Genomic DNA, 24,572 nt, shown 5'->3' on the forward strand with positions numbered 1-24,572 from the left:
CAGAGCCATACTGACTGCCTGTCAAATGTAAAGCTCCAATCAATGGCTGCCTAGAACGCAGTACAATATGTGCAGTTATTACTCTGTATTAGGTGCCTAGAAATATTCAAATTAAACAGAGATTCCACCGTTATCTTACATAGAGAATGGGTGAGAAAGGAATTTTTTTTTCTTTTTTTTAACGTTGTCTCACAAATGTTCCCTACAGATCTAGTATCTACATTCCATTATGATTTGAATCTTCCACCACATTTTGTCCATCACTTCCCTTTTCCTGTTGGTTTTGGTGCCGCCCGCTTCCTTTTGAGGAAGTCAAGTCAACATATGTATATAGCATAAAAAACAAACAATGGTAAAGAGAAAAAAAAAAAAAGTTACTTGCGCGTTATCCCAAATCCCTACGCACATTTAAATAACTGGAGTTTGTTGTTTTTTGTATCACATCATTAAAAAGTAAGCGCACATGACAGGTCAAAGCAAAACCGCTTAGAAGAGTCCTACACAAACGATGCACCTTGCTGCTTTCAGGTCATGAGACAGAAAGGGGTATTTTTTATAAACCGAAACACTTATATGGAAGACATGGAGTGACTGGCAGCCTTGTAACATGGCTATGTAATACAAAAAAATTAAAATATACAAAAATTAATTATTGCGCACATTCCATGAACTACACAGGGTATTGAAAGGGCCACCATAACAATTTTGATTGTTTTTCCCCTGAACTTCCACTCCAGGTACAAAGCATTCAATCAGGAAGCTTTGTAGCAGACACAAGCTCTAAGCCTATTGGCAGCTTTCCATTGAGAGAAGACAGTGGAAACGGTATCCTCGTCATAGTTAAGACGCCACCTGTAGCTTCTTGCAACACAACAATGTAATTATGCTGAAGATATGTTGCCACGAGTAGCTCTTTAAAGAATGGATCTACAGCTGTTCAAGAATTACAACCTCCAAGAGTCTTTTCAGCACAAAGGTGGCAAACAGGCATCACTAATAACAGGAGAAGCAGAATCTGAATTTGCGGATTTACACTATGTGTTGGCCACATAAACATTAACTAAACTTCTGTAATAATTTGCTATGACAAATAATTGAGTACCTACCTACAGTGAGTCCTGTGAGTGTTCTCTTTCAACCATGTATACATTGCGAAGTAGAGAGATTTTCCAAAAGAATGGCGTCACTCACGCTGGAGACCAATGGCGCTAGCAGACATTGGTGAGCATCACCTTCCAAGAAAGCTTTATATTCTCGGTTATTCATGATGTATAAACTCTTAAGGACAATTAATGGACTCTTCAGCCTAAAACATTTTTAGGTCACCGTGTTTAAAACAAAACTGCCCCCCCCCCCCTCTCTCTCTAAACGAGCAAACAAAATGTATTGAAACATTTCCCAGAAACTTCATATAAACTCCCAAGGAACAGGTTGAGAATTGCAAATCCATTAAAACTTTCTCTCTCTCTCTCGGTTCTTTGCTCCAGGGCTGAGAGTTTTTATGAACTTTCTTTATCATTGAAAAAGGTGCTAGTTTTTCCTTTCAGCAGAGGGAAAATTGATTTTAATGCTTGTTTGGCAGTTTTATGATAGACTATTGCACAAAAAGTAAAAGCACATTACCCGTTCCATGGCTGTATAAAAGGAAATACAGATAAAAATAAAAAGCAACTAAAATACCATAGTGTTTCAGGTGTCTATTATATGACAAATTTAAATGGACTCTATGTGATAAATCCGGCATGCTTCCTTATATTATTGTACATTTGTTACTTTTGAATCACTACTTTAAATTCATATAATTTTGTGAAATTCTAAAAATGAATCTTTATTCCTTTTTGTGTTTCTGCAATGAAACTGCACCTTGGGGGTGGAGCTATATATTTGGCCCTCCCCTGCAGAATGATATTCGTTCCCCATCATGCCATGCTTCACATAAAACATAATATTTATTTATAATTAACTTGTTGGTTAAGGGTATAATACATCACTATCAGCAATATTTAATGACAAGTTTAAATTGTCAGGAATTCAGAGTGAAGAGCAGACAAACATTCTCCATTCAGCAAAGCTTTCTGTTTGGCTATTTTTTTGCTGCAGTTTTAAATAATCTTTGAATCCCTGGCAATTCACATTTTAATGAATAACATTATACTTAAAGATAATTCATGGGATTCTGGATGCAGTCCCCTCACAGTGTGTCGACCTGTCCACAACATACAGCTCACATCTACATGATGCAACGTAATCTCTCGCTCCTTATAGCCTTTTCCCCAATGTCAGGCCAGAATTTTCCAATATGTAATGTCGAAAGTTTTAAAAACATCCAAGAGAAAAAGTAAACTAATTAAATGAAAAACGAGACACTTTTTTTGTAAACTTTTTATTCTACAAATACTTTGGAATATTAAATTATTCCGTTATTTTGCACAATATTAATAAGAAAATATAAACACATTACTAAAAAAGTCTGTATCTAAATATTAAAGTTTAACAACAACAAAAAAAAAAAATATATATATATATATGCATAAAACAGACAGATATGTACATACAACTGAAGGTTAATTCATGGCTAGGATTATGTCCAAACATTAAAGGGAAACATCCTTTTTTTGACTGTTTTATAAAAGAAAGGCTCTCCTTAACCCCAAGGACCAAACTTCTGGAATAAAAGGGAATCATGACATGTCACACATGTCATGTGTCCTTAAGGGGTTAAAGGTCAATCAGCAAAGTCTCTGGTTGAGAAAGTTATTTTAAGCTCATGTCATTTTATTAAAGTCTATCTTGTATTCATATCGTTATGATCAAAGTGTGAAATGGTAGGTGGTTGGTCCTACAATAACGCCAGTGAATGAGTGGGACAATACAGGAGCCAATCTAAATCTGTCTTAGTTTCTAAGGTAAAGCGGAAACAGCTCGGTCTGTTCATCTCACTGAGTGAAAAGATAAAACGTTAAATCAGAACACAAACAGGTAACCCAGTAAGCAAGTGGCTTCTTTTTGGAGATTATATCATTTTACAAATAGTCTGGGTATGGTCACTTAAAGGGGATACTGCTGGGGGAAATCGCCCTTGGTACTGTATAGGGCAAGCTGAACTCCTTGCAGGATAGGGATAAAAAACAAAACACAACAAGCCATAAAAAAAAAAGGTACAGACAAAAACAATGCACTGTCTTATGGAGTGCGAACAGGAAGGGGAAAAAGCAAAACTGGTTTTATATATATATATATAAAATATTGTTTTTCCCTATTATTGAATTATTCTGCCCTCCCATACACAGTTATGGTTTCAGTATTGGCATAGGGCTGTGTTCCAGTGTTTTCTTGATTTACCATAAACGTGTACGGGTCCTGCTCATTATAAAGTAAGCCGTGATTAAACAGACCTGTTCTCCCAGGGAACGCTGCCAGTATGCCCTAAAGGCACTCAGATGTTACCCTATATCCAAGGGACACTGTAGGCACCAGAGAACATTTCATCTCATTGAAGTGATCTGGGAGCAGTGCCAGGTTTTTGAATCCTTTCACTGGAGGTGGAGTGACCTAATAAGCTAGGGACAGGCATACTGTAGCATTAGGAATACAGTTTTGTATTACCAACGCTATAGAGTTCCTTTAATGTCTACTGTAAATATCCTACCAAAAAGTATTATTGTCCATTTACTGCTGCTCAGTTCATTTGCTGCACAAAACATATAATTCTGTTAACTATAGCTCTACTCCACAGCACATCCTCATCCCTGGCACCACTTCCATGCAAGGTGAGAAACACTCTGGAAGTGTGACGATCTCCCACTTTCTTGTAAGCCATTGACACTATTTTGAGCGACATAAAATATGGAAACGAAATTTAGAAGACACTATCGGAGACCAGTGTTTATTGGAAAGAAGATCTAAATACCCAAGTAGGTGTTTAGTAGCAACTGAAGTCCACGTTGTTTCTTCCTCAAAAATGTTGCTTTAAACCTAAGATATATTCCAAAAATTCACTCCTTGGGAGGAAAAATCCGATTCCAGTGTAGCCTGAATCTCTCATTGATTACACTGTATGGACTGATCACACAATCTGTAGCAGTACAGGTTCTGTGTGACGGTACGTTCCTTGCTGGTTGTTATGGTTAGGACACGACATAGAAAGGGTCTCTGACAGCGGTAAGTGTATTCTTCACCATGAAACTAGAACTTCTGAAGAAATTTGAGGACCATGTCTCGCAGTCTAACTCTCAGTCGCTCGTCGTGTTCGCAGATTATGTGGGTGGAGTCTTCCTCGAACTGGATAAGGGTGTCTGCCTCTTGCAGATGAACAATGTGGCCCTTTGCCGTGTCTTCAATTTTTACATCAGTAAAACCATGCTGAGCAGAGAAAGGAGAATCAAGATTAGTTATAATAATAATTATAAAACACTTTGTTTAGACTGTGTAGTGATTATGGTGCTATAAATGCCCTTTTAAATATAGTGCAATGAATGGATGCCCCTTTAATGAAGTTAACCAGTATCTGTTGCAAACCACACTTTCTCCACACCATGTCACTAACCTATAAACAAATACAGAAAGCAAATAAACAAGGCCAGATTTGCCATTTTAATTTTTCATCAAATGTTAAACGTTGGCTAACAGAAGAGTGGGGGCTGACTGCCTCGCTGAAAAGACACACGTCACTGTAGCTGTTCTGCTAGATTGCATATTCAGCGACTTATTGATCTATCTGCATTTGGTCCTCTGATTGGATTGGTCACACCGTTAAAGTGACTGCTGCAAGTCTGTCCAGCATTGCACCTAATTTGGGGCATCATCGTGGCTCGCATTACTGCGGCCTTGTTTGGCTGGTGAGGTCTGTGGACAGGAGACATGGCCGATTTCCCAGCCTGCAGAGGATTGAGGTTTGTGGAATCCTGCCTGTGCCCCCCCCCTTCCCTTTTCTGGACCAGTTGAGGGTTACAATATAGACATGCTTTAACCTGGGCACTTTCATCGCAGTCAATTCCAAGATGGCCTCATCAGCTTCATTGCGAAACTACACGTCTTGACTTTTGATGATATTTTTGATTGATTTTGGTAATGCATCCACAATCCTGGACTCCAACTTACCTCAACCACAGCTATACCGTCTGCTGGTAGTAACTCAGCCCATTATTTACCCTCCGGGCCAAGAACCCTAAAGGGTGCTAGCTCTGCACACCACCACATCCTCAGGAGGATCTCGGTGTCTTGGGACTCTGTTGGAACGTTGACTCAACTGCTCTGGTTGGAAGGCTCAGTGGTGTTGGTTCTTACTATGGCCTGGAGAAGTGTCATTTCAGAGCAGCTTTCCACGTTTGGGTTTCGGATTAAAATGATTTTAATTCCATTTTTACAGTTCGTTCTTCATGAGGAGTTTCTCATGCGAGTATTACATCCTATATTGCAAGTTCTTCCATTCGGTTTAATTTGGCCTATACCTGGTGGTTATAGTTATCAGTAGAAGCATGAGAATAGCAAACGACCTTCATATATTAAGATGATGTCATTATAGGTTATTGGTATTCCTACAAGTGACTAGTAATAGTCAGCATTATTACAGTTGCAAGAAAAAGTATGTGAACCCTTTGGAATGATATGGATTTCTGCACAAATTGGTCATAAAATGTGATCTGATCATCATCTAAATCACAACAATAGACAATCACAGTCTGCTTAAATTAATAACACACAAAGAATGAAATGTTGCCATGTTTTTATTGAACACACCATGTAAACATTCACAGTGCAGGTGGAAAAAGTATGTGAACCCCTAGACTAATGACATCTCCAAGAGCTAATTGGAGTGAGATGTCAGCCAACTGGAGTCCAATCAATGCGATGAGATTGGAGGTGTTGGTTACAGCTTCCCTGCCCTATAAAAAACACACACCAGTTCTGGGTTTGCTTTTCACAAGAAGCATTGCCTGATGTAAATGATGCCTCGCACAAAAGAGCTCTCAGAAGACCTACGATTAAGAATTGTTGACTTGCATGAAGCTGGAAAGGGTTATAAAAGTATCTCCAAAAGCCTTGCTGTTCATCAGTCCACGGTAAGACAAATTGTCTATAAATGGGGAAAGTTCAGCACTGCTGCTACTCTCCCTAGGAGTGGCCGTCCTGTAAAGATGACTGCAAGAGCACAGCGCAGACTGCTCAATGAGGTGAGGAAGAAGAATCCTAGAGTGTCAGCTAAAGACTTACAAAAGTCACTGGCAAATGCTAAAATCCCTGTTAGCGAATCTACAATACGTAAAACACTAAACAAGAATGGATTTCATGGGAGGATACCACAGAGGAAGTCACTGCTCTCCAAACAAAACATTGCTGCACGTTTACAGTTTGCACAAGAGCACCTGGATGTTCCACAGCAGTACTGGCAAAATATTCTGTGGACAGATGAAACCAAAGTTGAGTTGTATGGAAGAAACACACAACACTATGTGTGGCGAAAAAGAGGCACAGCACACCAACATGAAAACCTCATCCCAACTGTGAAGTATGGTGGTGGGGGCATCATGGTTTGGGGCTGCTTTGCTGCGTCAGGGCCTGGACGGATTGCCATCATCGAAGGAAAAATGAATTCCCAAGTTTATCAAGACATTTTGCAGGAGAACTTAAGGCCATCTGTCTACCAGCTGAAGCTCAACAGAAGATGGGTGTTGCAACAGGACAACGACCCAAAGCATAGAAGTAAATCAACAACAGAATGGTGTAAACAGAAGAAAATACGCCTTCTGAAGTGGCCCAGTCAGAGTCCTGACCTCAACCCGATTGAGATGCTGTGGCATGACCTCAAGAAAGCGAATCACACCAGACATCCCAAGAATATTGCTGAACTGAAACAGTTCTGTAAAGAGGAATGGTCAAGAATTACTCCTGACCGTTGTGCACGTCTGATCTGCAACTACAGGAAACGTTTGGTTGAATTATTGCTGCCAAATGAGGTTCAACCAGTTATTAAATCCAAGGGTTCACATACTTTTCCCACCTGCACTGTGAATGTTTACATGGTGTGTTCAATAAAAACATGGCAACATTTCATTCTTTGTGTGTTATTAGTTTAAGCAGACTGTGATTGTCTATTGTTGTGACTTAGATGATGATCAGATCACATTTTATGACCAATTTGGGTTCACATACTTTTTCTTGCAACTGTATATAAAACTGTGTGGCTGACACTTTATCTTAAGAGTGTATGTATCTCCTGACGCTAGCGGCAATTCCTTGCATTCTGTGATTGTTTTTCAGGTTTTTTTTTTCCTCCCAAGAGTATTATTACTTAATTATGTACCGGTTTGTTAATTTTTTGCCTCTGAACTGTTGGTCTTATGTAGATCAGCTTTTATTTTACATTATGCCACAAATAAAAAATGTGTTAAAAATATAAAAAAAAAAAAGGGTTAGCTTTTGCCTCTACAGTAGTCTTGATGTCCACACTTAATGTAGACAGCGTCCTAGTGGCTGACTGCGGCAGAGCACATTGACCATTACTAGAGTTACAGTTACCTTCTCCAGGGTCTGCACAAACTGTTCAACGGGGATGGATCCACTAAGACATGGCTTAAATGGCTGGATCTCTGGTATTTCTTCTGCAGGCTTCTTCCTTTTTTTGCCAGACTGATTCTGGGCCTGTGCGGGTTTTGGAGCAATCTAATATAGAAATAAAAAAGGATCAGAATTTATTTTTGTGGGGAGATAGTCTGGTAAATGTAATGGTTTCCAACAAGACACCAAAACGCTTTGTGACGGCCGACCTTGAACCTATTACCTTAACCCCTTAATGACACAACTTCTGGAATAAAAGGGAATCATGACGGAATATATCCGTCATCTGTCCTTAAGGGGTTAAACACTTTGTTACATGGCTTAAAGCATTCCCAAGGGCATGAACTGCCAATAGGTATCCTAAACTTACTACTAATGGTAAACTTTTACCATTTCAGTGTTAATTCTTTAGTGCAACAAATTGCAAAGTATTTAATGTGTAACAGGTTAAAAACAGAGCAGCTCGCAGTTCAAGGAAGTGAAGCAGTGAAAATAAAATTACTAAGCAGCAGGAATAGGTAATATTTATGCACGATGGACATTACGAACGTGCCTCCTAGTGCGATTACGCTGTAAAGACTACAAGCATGGCAGAGACAGACGACAAACCTTAACTAGCAATGCTAGGAAGTGGCAATATGAGCATGAAGACATTTTTGTTGTATTTAAACAGTGGATTGTCTCTTTACATAACACGTTTAAGTCAATAATCAGATCACGGTTTATTCATAAAAGAGTAAAAAGAAATAAAATAAAGATGATATAGTTATACGCAAACACCCAAAACACACAAAATGTAGTCCTTTTATATTTGGGAGAGCTTGCATTTTTCCAGCCAGTGCAGGGAGAACAAGAACGGTCCTTTAAATTATCTCAGCGATACGCGCGCAGGTACCTATTTTGGTGGAGCCCTTTAACCTTACCTGCAGGACATGCTTGTTGTCCTTCGTATACAGAACAGCAGAAATGGTTGCCAAGGAAACGCCTGGTTTAAATACCACCGGTACTAGGGTTTCTGCAAGCTAAATAATCCAGAAATAAAAGGGAACAAGAAGGATCTTCAATCAAGATGATAAACAAAGCAGAAAATAAGACCTAGCACAATGCCGGTCAAGAAAAGGCTACGGTTGCTTTGACTTGGACGGACGATCACCAATTATTGCAATATAAAAACAACCTGGAAAAACGTATACAGTCCACTTACAAATCCACCACTCTAGGCAGCTCACTAGTCTATACAGCCACACACACTCATGACAAGCTCCACCCACTACAAACCCTATACAGCCCCCCAGGACAAGCTCCATACTGCCCCAGCCACAAGCCCCACCCACCGACTACAAACCTCACCGCCCCACCCACTCACCAGCTTTATACAGGCTCCACCCACAAGCGCCACCTGCTACAAACCTCACAGCCCCACCCACTCACCAGCTCCATACAGCTCCACCCACAACAAGCTCCACCTACTACAAATCTCACAGCCCCACCCACTCACCAGCTTCATACAGCTCCACCCACAACAAGCTCCACCTGCTACAAACCTCACAGCCCCACCCACTCATTACCAGCTTCATACAGCTCCACCCACAATAAGCTCCACCTACTACAAACCTCACAGCCCCACCCACTCATTACCAGCTTCATACAGCTCCACCCACAAGCTCCACCTACTACAAATCTCACAGCCCCACACTCACTAGCTTCATACAGCTCCACCCACAACAAGCTCCACCTACTACAAATCTCACAGCCCCACCCACTCACCAGCTTCATACAGGCTCCACCCACAACAAGCGCCACCTGCTACAAACCTCACAGCCCCACCCACTCATTACCAGCTTCATACAGCTCCACCCACAAGCTCCACCTACTACTAATCTCACAGCCCCACGCACTCACTAGCTTCATACAGCTCCACCCACAAGCTCCACCTACTACAAATCAACAGGCCCACCCACTCACTAGCTTCATACAGCTCCACCCACAACAAGCTCCACATACTACAAATCTCACAGCCCCACCCACTCACCAGCTTCATACAGCTCCACCTCCTACAAATCTCACAGTCCCACCCACTCACCAGCTTCATACGGCCACCCACTCATTACCAGCTTCATACAGCTCCACCCACAAGCTCCACCTACTACAAATCAACAGGCCCACCCACTCACTAGCTTCATACAGCTCCACCCACAACAAGCTCCACATACTACAAATCTCACAGCCCCACCCACTCACCAGCTTCATACAGCTCCACCTCCTACAAATCTCACAGTCCCACCCACTCACCAGCTTCATACGGCTCCACCCACTTACAAGTCCCAGCCACTACAATCCTCACAACCCCACCAAGCTCCACCTGCAACAAATCTCACAGCCCCACCAACTCAGATTCATACAGGCTCCACCCACAACAAGCTCCACCTGCTACAAATCTCACAGCCCCACCCACTCAGATTCATACAGGCTCCACCCACAACAAGCTCCACCTGCTACAAATCTCACAGCCCCGCCCACTCACCAGCTTCAGACAGCCCCACCCACATCCCCACCCACTACAAACCTCACAGCCCCACCCACTCACCAGCTTCAGAGAGCCCCACCCACATCAAACCTCACAGCCCCACCCACTCACCAGCTCCATACAGTTCCACCCACTAGAAACCTCACAGCCCCACCCACTCACCAGCTTCATACAGCTCCACTCACAACAAGCTCCACCCACTACAAAGCTCACTGCCCACCCACTCATTACAGGCTCCATAGAATGCCATCCACGATGCAAGACTGCTAGAACTCACTTCTGGAACAAGTTCAATTTTCTCAAAACGTCGTTTGAAAGGAAGTGTGAGGACTTCAGCTCTGCGGTAGGACATGGGCGCTGGTTGGCAGTCTATCATGAGGTCCGATCGGTGAGCCTGGGAGGCCGGGGGCTGTGTGTACTGCTCTGGACACACAACATTGAGTGGCTAAAAACCCCCAAAAACAAGAGAGACAAAGAAACAGGAGGTTATATGACACACACACACACACATAAAACTCTGTTACACAATTGAATAAAATGAAAATAAAAATAAAAAAAGATGACGTAATGATCTGATTATTTGAAACACACCTGAAAAATGTGCTAATTGATATCACATCCAGCTCAGTCCTGGCACAACCAAAGCACACACTGTGTTGGAGAAGGAGAAATATGGGTTTTGTCTCCTCCTCTCTCTGTTAAGAAACTGACCACAGGGTGCGCTATGCCCTCTGTGAATCATTGTTAGATGGTCAGCACAGAGTAATAAAGAACCACAATTTGTAATGTTAAAAGAAATATATAATCTTATCGATACAAATAAAAATAATTCACTATATGCTTGTTTGTCCAAGCTGTAACAGGAGTTCTGTGTGGCCCGTGTTCCTTTTGTCCACGTTTTGACTATGCTGTCTGCAGCGCACTGTGATCTGTGCTCTCTCCTCTCGGGAGTAATGTGTGGAACTTCTCTTGGGAATAAACTACTTATCCCATTAAACACCTGAGTTTTATTTTTGTTGCTTTTTCCCGATGTACAATAGTAGTATTTTCTGCGTGCGGTTTTCCTTTAATTGTTGGTTTAATTTAAAAGAACCTAGCAAAGCTTTATATTACTGTTCCCGTATACAATGGTTTGCATCCTGCTCTGTTAGAGAACGAAACGCGTCTCACCTGTACTTCCTTAAGGAGCTTAGTAACCTGAATGAAATTCAGCCGGGTGTCAATAGGACAATAGACACATTTCATTGCAAGAGGTTGATATGGGGCCAAGGCATCCAGGTACGAAAAATCTGGCTCTAAAAAGAGAATACAAATACATAAACTGTCAAAACACATGGTGTAAACAAAATCCACATGGTAAGTGACATCACAGTCTCAAAATCTGGAATGTTTTTAGGGGCAGTCACCAAAATAAAGTGGATTTCATCATCCTGCTAGCAGGGGAACAAAATGAACCTGATATAAGGGGAGGGGGAGACAAAGTACTACCAACCATTTCATGTCCTTCCTTTTAGATGGAGGTCTCGATCCCATGGCTATGTATATAAGCACCAGCTTTAGGTTCAGATATTTCTGCAGAGAAGCACTATAAGCACTATTCAGCATGGAAGCACTATAAACACTACATGCATAATATGCACTATACCTTTAAATGGCACGCTCTCTGAGGAACTGATAAAAAGTGTATACACACACACACAGATTGAGAGTGCACTTACAATCATTTGGAATAAATCAGCAAATATAAAAAGAGGGATAAAGAGCAAACCGCATAAAACCTTCAGAAATAAACAAAATACAAAAAAAGGACAAAAGGTCACTCGCAAAGAGAGATCAAAACATTCAGGCTCACATGGGAAGCACTGCACGGCAGCTCCCAGAATGCAGTGACGAGGTGTAGGTATGAACGTACTGATCAAAACATTCAGACTCACTTGGGAAGCACTGCACGGCAGCTCCCAGACTGCAGTGACGAGGTGTAAGTATGAACGTACTGATCAAAACATTCAGGCTCACTTGGGAAGCACTGCAAGGCAGCTCCCAGACTGCAGTGACGAGGTGTAGGTATGAACGTACTGATCAAAACATTCAGGCTCACTTGGGAAGCCCTGCAAGGCAGCTCCCTGAATGCAGTAACGAGGTGTAGGTATGAACGTACTGATCAAAACATTCAGGCTCACTTGGGAAACACTGCAAGGCAGCTCCCAGAATGCAGTGACGAGGTGTAGGTATGAACGTACTGATCAAAACATTCAGACTCACATGGGAAGCCCTGCAAGGCAGCTCCCAGAATGCAGTGACGAGGTGTAGGTATGAACGTACTGATCAAAACATTCAGGCTCACTGCAAGGCAGCTCCCAGAATGCAGTGACGAGGTGTAGGTATGAACGTACTGATCAAAACATTCAGGCTCACTTGGGAAGCACTGCAAGGCAGCTCCCAGAATGCAGTAACGAGGTGTAAGTATGAACGTACTGATCAAAACATTCAGGCTCACATGGGAAGCACTGCACGGCAGCTCCCAGAATGCAGTGACGAGGTGTAAGTATGAACGTACTGATCAAAACATTCAGGCTCACTTGGGAAGCACTGCACGGCAGCTCCCAGAATGCAGTGACGAGGTGTAGGTATGAACGTACTGATCAAAACATTCAGGCTCACTTGGGAAGCACTGCAAGGCAGCTCCCAGAATGCAGTGACGAGGTGTAGGTATGAACGTACTGATCAAAACATTCAGGCTCACTTGGGAAGCACTGCAAGGCAGCTCCCAGACTGCAGTAACGAGGTGTAGGTATGAACGTACTGATCAAAACATTCAGGCTCACTTGGGAAGCACTGCAAGGCAGCTCCCAGAATGCAGTGACGAGGTGTAGGTATGAACGTACTGATCAAAACATTAAGGCTCACTTGGGAAGCACTGCAAGGCAGCTCCCAGAATGCAGTGACGAGGTGTAGGTATGAACGTACTGATCAAAACATTCAGGCTCACTTGGGAAGCACTGCACGGCAGCTCCCAGAATGCAGTGACGAGGTGTAGGTATGAACGTACTGATCAAAACATTCAGGCTCACTTGGGAAGCACTGCAAGGCAGCTCCCAGAATGCAGTGACGAGGTGTAGGTATTAACGTACTGATCAAAACATTCAGGCTCACTTGGGAAACACTGCAAGGCAGCTCCCAGAATGCAGTGACGAGGTGTAGGTATGAAATCCACTGGAACTTTGTGCAGGTAGGTAATACAAATCTTTATTTTCAGAACACATAAAGATTAAAAAACGGACTGTCCCACAAATAAAATCCCTGGAATGTTAGAAAAAAAATGAGCATAACAAAATGCTGTTTTATGTGTATTTTACTATGCTCATTTTTCTACATGTCCAATACGTGCCAGTGAATAGAATAGTGTTTATACATTGTGTGCGCTATATACAAGAATATACCCATGCTTAGCTTACCGGTACTTTACACTAACATACCAGTGAATATACACTGCACACAGATCACGAACACAACAGTGAATATACACTGCACACTAACACAACAGTGAATATACACTGCACACTAACATACCAGTGAATATACACTGCACACCAACATACCAGTGAATATAACCATGTTTAGCTCTCTGCACACTAACATACCAGTGAATATAACCATGTTTAGCTCACTGCACACTAACATACCAGTGAATATAACCATGTTTAGCTCACTGCACACTAACATACCAGTGAATATAACCATGTTTAGCTCACTGCACACTAACATACCAGTGAATATAACCATGTTTAGCTCACTGCACACTAACATACCAGTGAATATAACCATGTTTAGCTCACTGCACACTAACATACCAGTGAATATAACCATGTTTAGCTCACTGCACACTAACATACTAGTGAATATAACCATGTTTAGCTCACTGCACACTAACATACCAGTTAATATAACCATGTTTAGCTCACTGCACACTAACATACTAGTGAATATAACCATGTTTAGCTCACTGCACACTAACATACCAGTTAATATAACCATGTTTAGCTCACTGCACACTAACATACCAGTTAATATAACCATGTTTAGCTCACTGCACACTAACATACCAGTGAATATACACTGCACACTAACGTACCAGTGAATATACACTGCACACTAACATACCAGTGAATATACACTGCACACCAACATACCAGTGAATATAACCATGTTTAGCTCTCTGCACACTAACATACCAGTGAATATAACCATGTTTAGCTCACTGCACACTAACATACCAGTGAATATAACCATGTTTAGCTCACTGCACACTAACATACCAGTGAATATAACCATGTTTAGCTCACTGCACACTAACATACCAGTGAATATAACCATGTTTAGCTCACTGCACACTAACATACCAGTGAATATAACCATGTTTAGCTCACTGCACACTAACATACCAGTGAATATAACCATGTTTAGCTCACTGCACACTAACATACTAGTGAATATAATCATGTTTAGCTCACTGCACACTAACATACCAGTTAATATAACCATGTTTAGCTGACTGCACACTAACATACTAGTGAATATAACCATGTTTAGCTCACTGCACACTAACATACCAGTGAATATAACCATGTTTAGCTCACTGCACACTAACATACCAGTGAATATAACCATGTTTAGCTCACTGCACACTAACATACCAGTGAATATAACCATGTTTAGCTCACTGCACACTAACATACCAGTGAATATAACCATGTTTAGCTCACTGCACACTAACATACCAGTGAATATAACCATGTTTAGCTCGCTGCACACTAACATACCAGTGAATATAACCATGTTTAGCTCACTGCACACTAACATACTAGTGAATATAATCATGTTTAGCTCACTGCACACTAACATACCAGTTAATATAACCATGTTTAGCTGACTGCACACTAACATACTAGTGAATATAACCATGTTTAGCTCACTGCACACTAACATACCAGTGAATATAACCATGTTTAGCTCACTGCACACTAACATACCAGTGAATATAACCATGTTTAGCTCACTGCACACTAACATACCAGTGAATATAACCATGTTTAGCTCACTGCACACTAACATACCAGTGAATATAACCATGTTTAGCTCACTGCACACTAACATACCAGTGAATATAACCATGTTTAGCTCACTGCACACTAACATACCAGTGAATATAACCATGTTTAGCTCACTGCACACTAACATACCAGTGAATATAACCATGTTTAGCTCACTGCACACTAACATACCAGTGAATATAACCATGTTTAGCTCACTGCACACTAACATACCAGTGAATATAACCATGTTTAGCTCACTGCACACTAACATACCAGTGAATATAACCATGTTTAGCTCGCTGCACACTAACATACCAGTTAATATAACCATGTTTAGCTCACTGCACACTAACATACCAGTGAATATAACGGTGTTCAGGCTGGATTTGCCCCACAGCTCCATAAAGTGAACCACATCTCCAAAGCGCAGTGTGGGGTGTCCTGTAAACACCACACAGGGCTGTTTAAAGTCATTGCTGAAGTCTCCGTGTATGCTGGGATAGTGCTTCAGTTTGTTGGTTTGGATGAGCTGAAACACAGACAGAATGAATAGATGACAGAGCAGCAGAGTGTGGCAGCGGACAGACCCCAGAAATACTGCGAGCGCTGGTTTTATAGAGTTCTAATTGTCCAGTTAATATCAGTTCTATTATTTTACATGGAATGCTAAAAACATGGTTTAGAACCACCATCATTAGTGCAGCTCTGCGTAATAATCTTCACGTGAGCCCTGAATTCAATAAAGAAAGGACTTACCTCTGCGTGGGGGAACGGGGGCTCCGGCAGGTACACCTTACTCTGCTTGTTCTGACAGAGCCTAAGAAGGAATGAGAGGAAACCCTTTATTCTACACTCTGCTGCCTTCTGGTGGTGAACGATGTACATTACAAATGATAAAATATAGATTTGGTTTATCCAACCCTTTGATTGCCAGGTTGGGCAGCTCCTTACTCTACAAGTACCTTATAGATGTTTCTGGTACAGAAAGCGTTCTATAACTTTAATACACAAGATAAATTAAGCAGATCCCCAGGGAGCTAAAATACTCCCAATAAAAGATTCCAGTGAGAAATCCCAATAGTCCCTGCTACATTAATGGTGGTGAACAAGGTTTAGGGACCTAGAATAACGCACACAGGTACGCTACCCCATCAGCTCCCCCTTGTGGAATGATAGGATAACCCAGGGTGTATTAATATTTGTGCCATGTGCACAGCATTATATGCCCTGAGTGGCAGGACCAGAGGATAATTAGAGAGAAAAGAAATCTATAATGAGCTCAGTAATGTAAAATGCAGAATACTGTGGATCCTCAACTCTATGACAAACCTGAGTGTCTGTGCTGGCTAAATTAGCAAGATTGTGGCCGCCGTGCTCAGAAGCCAACTCTCTTTCTGTTATCATGTCAGTCCATATCTGCAGTGTTAGGCAGCGGAGTTAATGGCAGAGCAGACAAGCACGGATTCAGTGACCACATGTCCGAAACTCACCACTCTGCGAAGATCTGGGAGAATTCCAGGGAGCTGTTAGCCACCGGAGAGATGAAGTAGAAAGGAATGCTGGAGAGTCCCGCAGAGTCAATGTATTGGTACAGACACTCCAGCAGGTCATAGATCACCCCTGACGGGTAACACGGCACCAGAACATTGCCGCCATTCCTTATGGTCATTGCTGCACAGGGACATCGGAGAGAAAAGTTAGTGAATCCAGTGACAGAACAGAACACGGAGTGTATTTCCATTGGGAGTATCAGGAATCTAATGGCAGTCCAGCAATAACAGACGTTACCCTCCAGTGGTAATCCCCAACTCAGTTTACCCTGATTTACAGACTTAAAGCGGTCTGCTGCTAAACATCTCCCTAGTTCAATCAGAACACAGAGGTGATTATAACCAATCCCGCTGGGTTTTGCTTACCAAGATTACTGCAGAATTCGCCCACCATTCCGTCGGGATTGGCTGTCGGGATCTGGGTGAGACCCGTAAGGATGAGGACATCACTGTTTTTCAGAGACGCCTGATCCATGGCCTAAAACAGAACAGACTGTCACATGTTGACACACTCATCTACGCACTGGTAGATATGTAACAAACAGGGGATTGAATGGAGGAGGAAAAGCACTTTTTAAAAAGAATATTCTTCACAGGGTTAAAATAAACACAAAAATCCTCCCAAAAGGGTTTTCAGTTTTTCCAAGTGCTTCACCAAACTATATGATAGTTAAACTATTATTAACATCATAAACATTAACTTCATTTTCTCAGATCTGTTACCTATTAAATGTTGTGCAACAGAATATTGCATTATTGATTAAAAACAGATTTTTCAACTGTATTGTAAATTATTTCCCCCCTAGTGTTACTTCACACACAGCCTCAAATACTAAGCAAAAAAATAAAAAAATAATGGCAAGTCAAAAATTTCTATTTCCCCCAGCCCAGTCTTGCACACTGTCTTACCTTATAGAGACACTGTAGTAACTATAACCATTTCATCTCTTTGAATCGGTTATAGTGCATGGAGTACCCTGGCACTGTCCCTCTTTTCAGTATTAAAAAGGCATAAGAGACGTTAAGAGCAGTTAAACACTGAATAAGTGTCCCTGGCTTCCTATAACCCCGCCCCTACTGGAGGTGTGGCTAAGGCAGAAATTACACACTTCCTTTTAGTCATACCCATTCATACCATCAGTTGGAGCTCTGATTGGCCGAGAGTGTCTGCTGACTGCTTTTAGCCTATCACAGCTGCCCATTGCTGCTCAGGCCAATACTTCCTCATTAGCTAAAGCAGCACAGATGGGATGGGCTGCTTGGGACTCTCGTTTAGGATTAAAACATAAAAAAACAGTTTAAAGAAAAAACAAACCTGTTTAATGCTGAAAGATACAACGGTACCAGGGGACCCCAGACACTATGACCAGTTTAAGGAGATGAAGCAGACACAATGTCTACAGTGTCCCTTTAAGAGGTGAAAATCGCTTACGAGCAATTTAACCCAAAGAGCTCACAATGGTGTAAGCAGTGGGCAAACAGTTCAGATATTTAACATTTGTGCCCAGATTTGGAACATTCTGGCCAGGATTTAAGCAGTACTACGTTGTTCAAACAATTATAAAATAACAGCAGGTTCTGTGAGGCACGAGAACTTAAAGGACAACTGTCATTACATTTTCACTTCGTGTTACCTTTTAAAGTTTATTTTATTTAATGGAAGTACATTTTTTTTTATAAATTATGTACATTAATTTTGGGGAAATATCCCTTTCTTTTGTTTGTTTTTAAATCAGGCTAAGCGGTCATGTTGGTTCAGACGCTACCATTATCTGACCAATAGGTGCTCACCCTAACTTGCCTCCTGCTGTAATTTCACACAGTGCAAACACAGCCGCATGCAAGTTAGTTTGAGCCGCAGTTGGCCAGATAAAAGAGTCTTCTGAATTTCTGGAAACCAAGATTCTTCATCCATAGAAAGATCCATAGGGAACTACAGAGGAGGGGTCTGGACAATCTTCAGTTGATAAAATGGAATCAGAACTTGCTTTTCCGATTTCCTAGACTCGGGTGATTTACCAGAGATTGGATAGCCGCAGACTGAACTTCTGGAACAGTTGGCTACAAATTATTTTGAAACCAGGATAACATTTCCTGCTGCTTGATTTCCCATAAGGCTTTCTTAGAATATGAGTTCCAAAACCTCTTTATCCACCTTTCTGGTAATGGTATTCTACACGTTAAGCATAGTAGCATAATGTTTAATAAAGATTTAAACAGAGCTATGGGTTTAGGAGACTGGAGAAGCATGATTAGGCATCTGAAAACCATTTATAATCACTTAAAATACTCCAAAAAGAGGTTAAGAAAAACGAATTAGCGTGTGAGGGATAGGAGAACACACAATGTGCACTGAAATGGTGTCTAAACTGAAAAATGGTGTCTGTCCACGTTGGGAGAGCCAACGAGTCGTAACATGGAAGGGACTTTATTTGATATGTTCCAAGTCACAGATTCTCAAGTAAGGAAATTAGATATCGACCGATTACTCTGCGCTGTGGGAGGGGACTAATGCAGAAATGGAGCATGCGTGCACTCAGAGTACCTGGATTAGTCTCTCATATTGCCATGTTCTTCCAAACACTGCTGGTTGGTGGCTCTCGGGGGTGGATGCAGACATGAAGCAGACTTTGTCCGTTATGTTTCCTTTACACACTATGCATCCAGGAACATGGAGCAATCTATTCTCAAACACTATGCATCCAGGAACATGGAGCAATCTATTCTCAAACACTATGCATTCAGGAACATGGAGCAATCTGTTCTCAAACACTATGCATCCAGGAACATGGAGCAATCTATTCTCAAACACTATGCATCCAGGAACATGGAGCAATCTATTCTCAAACACTATGCATCCAGGAACATGGAGCAATCTATTCTCAAACACTATGCATCCAGGAACATGTAGCAATCTGTTCTCAAACACTATGCATCCAGGAACATGGAGCAATCTATTCTCAAACACTATGCATCCAGGAACATGGAGCAATCTGTTCTCAAACACTATGCATCCAGGAACATGGAGCAATCTATTCTCAAACACTATGCATCCAGGAACATGTAGCAATCTATTCTCAAACACTATGCATCCAGGAACATGGAGCAATCTATTCTCAAACACTATGCATCCAGGAACATGGAGCAATCTATTCTCAAACACTATGCATCCAGGAACATGTAGCAATCTGTTCTCAAACACTATGCATCCAGGAACATGGAGCAATCTATTCTCAAACACTATGCATCCAGGAACATGGAGCAATCTATTCTCAAACACTATGCATCCAGGAACATGGAGCAATCTGTTCTCAAACACTATGCATCCAGGAACATGGAGCAATCTATTCTCAAACACTATGCATCCAGGAACATGTAGCAATCTATTCTCAAACACTATGCATCCAGGAACATGTAGCAATCTATTCTCAAACACTATGCATCCAGGAGCATGTAGCAATCTATTCTCAAATACTATGCATCCAGGAACATGGTGCAATCTATTCTCAAACACTGTGCATCCAGGAGCATGTAGCAATCTATTCTCAAACACTATGCATCCAGGAACATGTAGCAATCTATTCTCAAACACTATGCATCCAGGAACATGTAGCAATCTATTCTCAAACACTATGCATCCAGGAACATGTAGCAATCTATTCTCAAACACTATGCATCCAGGAACATGTAGCAACCTATTCTCAAACACTATGCATCCAGGAACATGGAGCAATCTGTTCTCAAACACTATGCATCCAGGAACATGGAGCAATCTATTCTCAAACACTATGCATCCAGGAACATGTAGCAATCTATTCTCAAACACTATGCATCCAGGAACATGTAGCAATCTATTCTCAAACACTATGCATCCAGGAGCATGTAGCAATCTATTCTCAAATACTATGCATCCAGGAGCATGTAGCAATCTATTCTCAAACACTATGCATCCAGGAACATGTAGCAATCTATTCTCAAACACTATGCATCCAGGAACATGTAGCAATCTATTCTCAAACACTATGCATCCAGGAACATGTAGCAATCTATTCTCAAACACTATGCATCCAGGAACATGTAGCAATCTATTCTCAAACACTATGCATTCAGGAACATGTAGCAATCTGTTCACAAACACTATGCATCCAGGAACATGGAGCAATCTATTCTCAAACACTATGCATCCAGGAACATGGAGCAATCTGTTCTCAAACACTATGCATCCAGGAACATGGAGCAATCTATTCTCAAACACTATGCATCCAGGAACATGTAGCAATCTATTCTCAAACACTATGCATCCAGAAACATGCAGCAATCTATTCTCAAACACTATGCATCCAGGAACATGCAGCAATCTATTCTCAAACACTATGCATCCAGGAACATGCAGCAATCTATTCTCAAACACTATGCATCCAGGAACATGCAGCAATCTATTCTCAAACACTACGCTTCCAGGAACATGCAGCAATCTATTCTCAAACACTATGCATCCAGGAACATGCAGCAATCTATTCTCAAACACTATGCATCCAGGAACATGGAGCAATCTGTTCTCAAACACTATGCATCCAGGAACATGGAGCAATCTATTCTCAAACACTATGCATCCAGGAACATGGAGCAATCTATTCTCACACACTATGCATCCAGGAACATGGAGCAATCTATTCTCAAACACTATGCATCCAGGAACATGTAGCAATCTGTTCTCAAACACTATGCATCCAGGAACATGGAGCAATCTATTCTCAAACACTATGCATCCAGGAACATGGAGCAATCTATTCTCAAACACTATGCATCCAGGAACATGGAGCAATCTATTCTCAAACACTATGCATCCAGGAACATGCAGCAATCTATTCTCAAACACTATGCATCCAGGAACATGGAGCAATCTATTCTCAAACACTATGCATCCAGGAACATGGAGCAATCTATTCTCAAACACTATGCATCCAGGAACATGCAGCAATCTATTCTCAAACACTATGCATCCAGGAACATGGAGCAATCTATTCTCAAACACTATGCATCCAGGAACATGGAGCAATCTATTCTCAAACACTACGCTTCCAGGAACATGCAGCAATCTATTCTCAAACATTATGCATCCAGGAACATGTAGCAATCTGTTCTCAAACACTATGCATCCAGGAACATGCAGCAATCTATTCTCAAACACTATGCATCCAGGAACATGTAGCAATCTGTTCTCAAACACTATGCATCCAGGAACATGTAGCAATCTGTTCTCAAACACTATGCATCCAGGAACATGTAGCAATCTGTTCTCAAACACTATGCATCCAGGAACATGGAGCAATCTATTCTCAAACACTACGCTTCCAGGAACATGCAGCAATCTATTCTCAAACACTATGCATCCAGGAACATGCAGCAATCTATTCTCAAACACTATGCATCCAGGAACATGGAGCAATCTGTTCTCAAACACTATGCATCCAGGAACATGGAGCAATCTATTCTCAAACACTATGCATCCAGGAACATGTAGCAATCTATTCTCAGACACTATGCATCCAGGAACATGGAGCAATCTGTTCTCAAACACAAAGGCCTTTGCACATTACACGGTTGCGATTGAGTGCCTTTAAGCATGTGCTGACATGTACTTCATTTATATGCAGTTATTTTGAACCACCAGCAAATTAATGAATACAGAACACAGTTGGGAGAGATTAATAGAGAGAGTTAGCACCTGCGGGTGAGTGGTAAGAAGCGAAGATCCAGACACATAAGAAACCTTCTCATAGTGGGACTGGATGATCCAGTTGGAGCTGCCAAGGGCGTAACCAGAACTTAGAGGTGTAACTTGCACTGCGCCAAACAGCTCCTTCAATACAGCAAAAGGAGGAAAAGAATGATAAGAGGCAAAAAACACATACACCAACATTACATTATCTTACAAATGCCGGGTCAATGCATCGTTTGTGTTAAAGGGCATTTACTGAAGAACCATTAGCCAGACTGTAAAAGTTACTAGCCACTACAAGTCTGGAGGGTCCATGGCACAGTTGCCAAAGGTGAATTCTGATTCACTGGGGCTGGATTTTCAATTGCCAATAGCTAGTGGTTATAGGAAGCCCTGGTTATAGGAAAAGGAGGGGGGCGGCTTCAATCTGCCATCTGTATCAAATCACTTCACTGGCAAACAAGTGATGAAAAAAGCAAGTAAAGTGAGGATCAAACAAATTGGTACCCACATATAAACAAGGATTATAGGGGGGAGGGAGGGGGGGAGGGGAGGGCAACGGAAACTGGACTGGGGCCGCTACACAAGTGACAGACAGTCTGACCAAAAAATGTAAACAATATAATAGAATTCCCCCTCTTTTTTCCCCATAGAATAACAGATTTATTCACTAAACCGGAAAGAAAACGGATCAGAAAGGAGTTGCAGAATTTATGCCAAAATAGTATGGGTTGAAGAGAAAAAGCCCTTTAGGTAGCAATTCACCAAAACATACAGACTCATTCTACATTGGGCATCTGGCAGAAAGAGGAGTCTTTAAATCTCCTCCTAAAAAGGTAAATTTAACGGGTGGTACAAAAAGGCACATAAGTATTAAGAGTTGTATAGATTTCCTAGTTTCTTCCCATTTTATTGATCGCCCTTTGATTGGAACAGGGACATAAATCAGGTTGGACTGCACAGTGTGATGGAACCTCTTGGACTCTTGGGAAGACCCATTTGAAGTATTGGTCCATCAAGCTAGAGCCATATGTTGTCGGTCTTTGTAAAAAAAGAACTGGAAATCACAACTTACCATTTCTGAGCAGAGTTGCTGTGGCCCTCAATATACACTAAATATACAGAGTGAGACTACGAATCCCAGGAGCCACTTCACTTGATACTCACTATTTTCTGGGAATATCCAACCAGCTGAATCTTGCTTAAAGCAGCATTGACTTCCTGCATTGTGTAGCACTTCTTCCAGGTAAATACCTCAACAGCGTCCTTTAGGGGGGCAGGAAGTAGCCTGGAATTTAGAGAGAAAGCCATAAAAGAGGTATTTAATCGACAGCACAAAATGGAGCAAAATTCTGAATGTGGAGAAGTCACCATGGAAACAAAAATATTCCCCCACTGACTGGTCCACCACTTCAGTGTCTCCTTTTCCTTCGTCCTGTCTCGGTTGGAGTCCCCCAAGGCTCTGTCCCTGGTCCCCTTCTATTTTCTCTTTATACTGTCGCTCTTGGCAAACGTATTACCTCAGTTGGACTCCACTACCACCTGTACCTTCTGATGACACCCAGATATATCTCTCCAACCCAGACCTCTCCCCTGCCGTCCTGCAACGTGTCACTGCTTGCCTTTCTTCCATCTCCGACTAGATGTCCTCCCACTTTCTGAAACTTAATCTCTCTAAAACCTCCTCCTAATACTGATCCTCCTCTTTCGCTCTCCTTTCAAATTAGTGGTATCCACATCAGTCCATCCTTGCAAGCTTGCTGTCTTGGCGTCATACTTTATTCTGGCCTCACATCCAGCATGTTACCAAGTCCGTAAAAAAACATAGCCCGCATCCGCCCTTTTCTTATACAAGATGCTACTAAGGAGCTTGTCCATGCTCTAGTAATTTCCTGCATAACCCTCTCCTAATTGGTCTTCCCAAAAACCGTATTGCCCCACTACAGTGTAATGAATGCTGCTCCAGACTGATTTTCCTCTCTAGTCGGTCCTCTCACACCTCACCCCTCAGTCAGTCCATACATTGGCTGTATTCTATAGGTGTCAATTCAAAGTGCTAATCCATACCTATAAAGCATTGACCAATTCTAGCCCCTCATATCTCTTCACAGATCCATTGGTAT

The 24,572-nt window shown here is 41.7% G+C and overlaps 1 protein-coding gene across 1 annotated transcript in view; it reads right to left on the reverse strand.

Annotated features, from left to right (window-relative positions):
* Nucleotides 1–4,017: 4,017 nt before the first annotated feature.
* INTS9 (integrator complex subunit 9) overlaps nt 4,018–24,572 on the reverse strand; it is a 50,446-nt gene continuing 29,891 nt past the window's right edge. Inside the window, exons 7-17 of the mRNA XM_063442004.1 lie at nt 23,617–23,737; nt 22,456–22,590; nt 17,094–17,205; nt 16,668–16,848; nt 15,934–15,994; nt 15,535–15,706; nt 11,255–11,379; nt 10,362–10,529; nt 8,481–8,579; nt 7,519–7,662; nt 4,018–4,362 (exon numbers count right to left, since the gene is read on the reverse strand). Coding sequence (XP_063298074.1) covers nt 4,186–4,362; nt 7,519–7,662; nt 8,481–8,579; nt 10,362–10,529; nt 11,255–11,379; nt 15,535–15,706; nt 15,934–15,994; nt 16,668–16,848; nt 17,094–17,205; nt 22,456–22,590; nt 23,617–23,737 — 1,495 coding nt within the window. The 3' untranslated portion in view covers nt 4,018–4,185. The remainder of the gene's footprint in view (nt 4,363–7,518; nt 7,663–8,480; nt 8,580–10,361; nt 10,530–11,254; nt 11,380–15,534; nt 15,707–15,933; nt 15,995–16,667; nt 16,849–17,093; nt 17,206–22,455; nt 22,591–23,616; nt 23,738–24,572) is intronic.

This window comes from Pelobates fuscus, chromosome 2 (assembly GCF_036172605.1).
Source record: "Pelobates fuscus isolate aPelFus1 chromosome 2, aPelFus1.pri, whole genome shotgun sequence".
Classification (NCBI taxonomy): domain Eukaryota; kingdom Metazoa; phylum Chordata; class Amphibia; order Anura; family Pelobatidae; genus Pelobates; species Pelobates fuscus.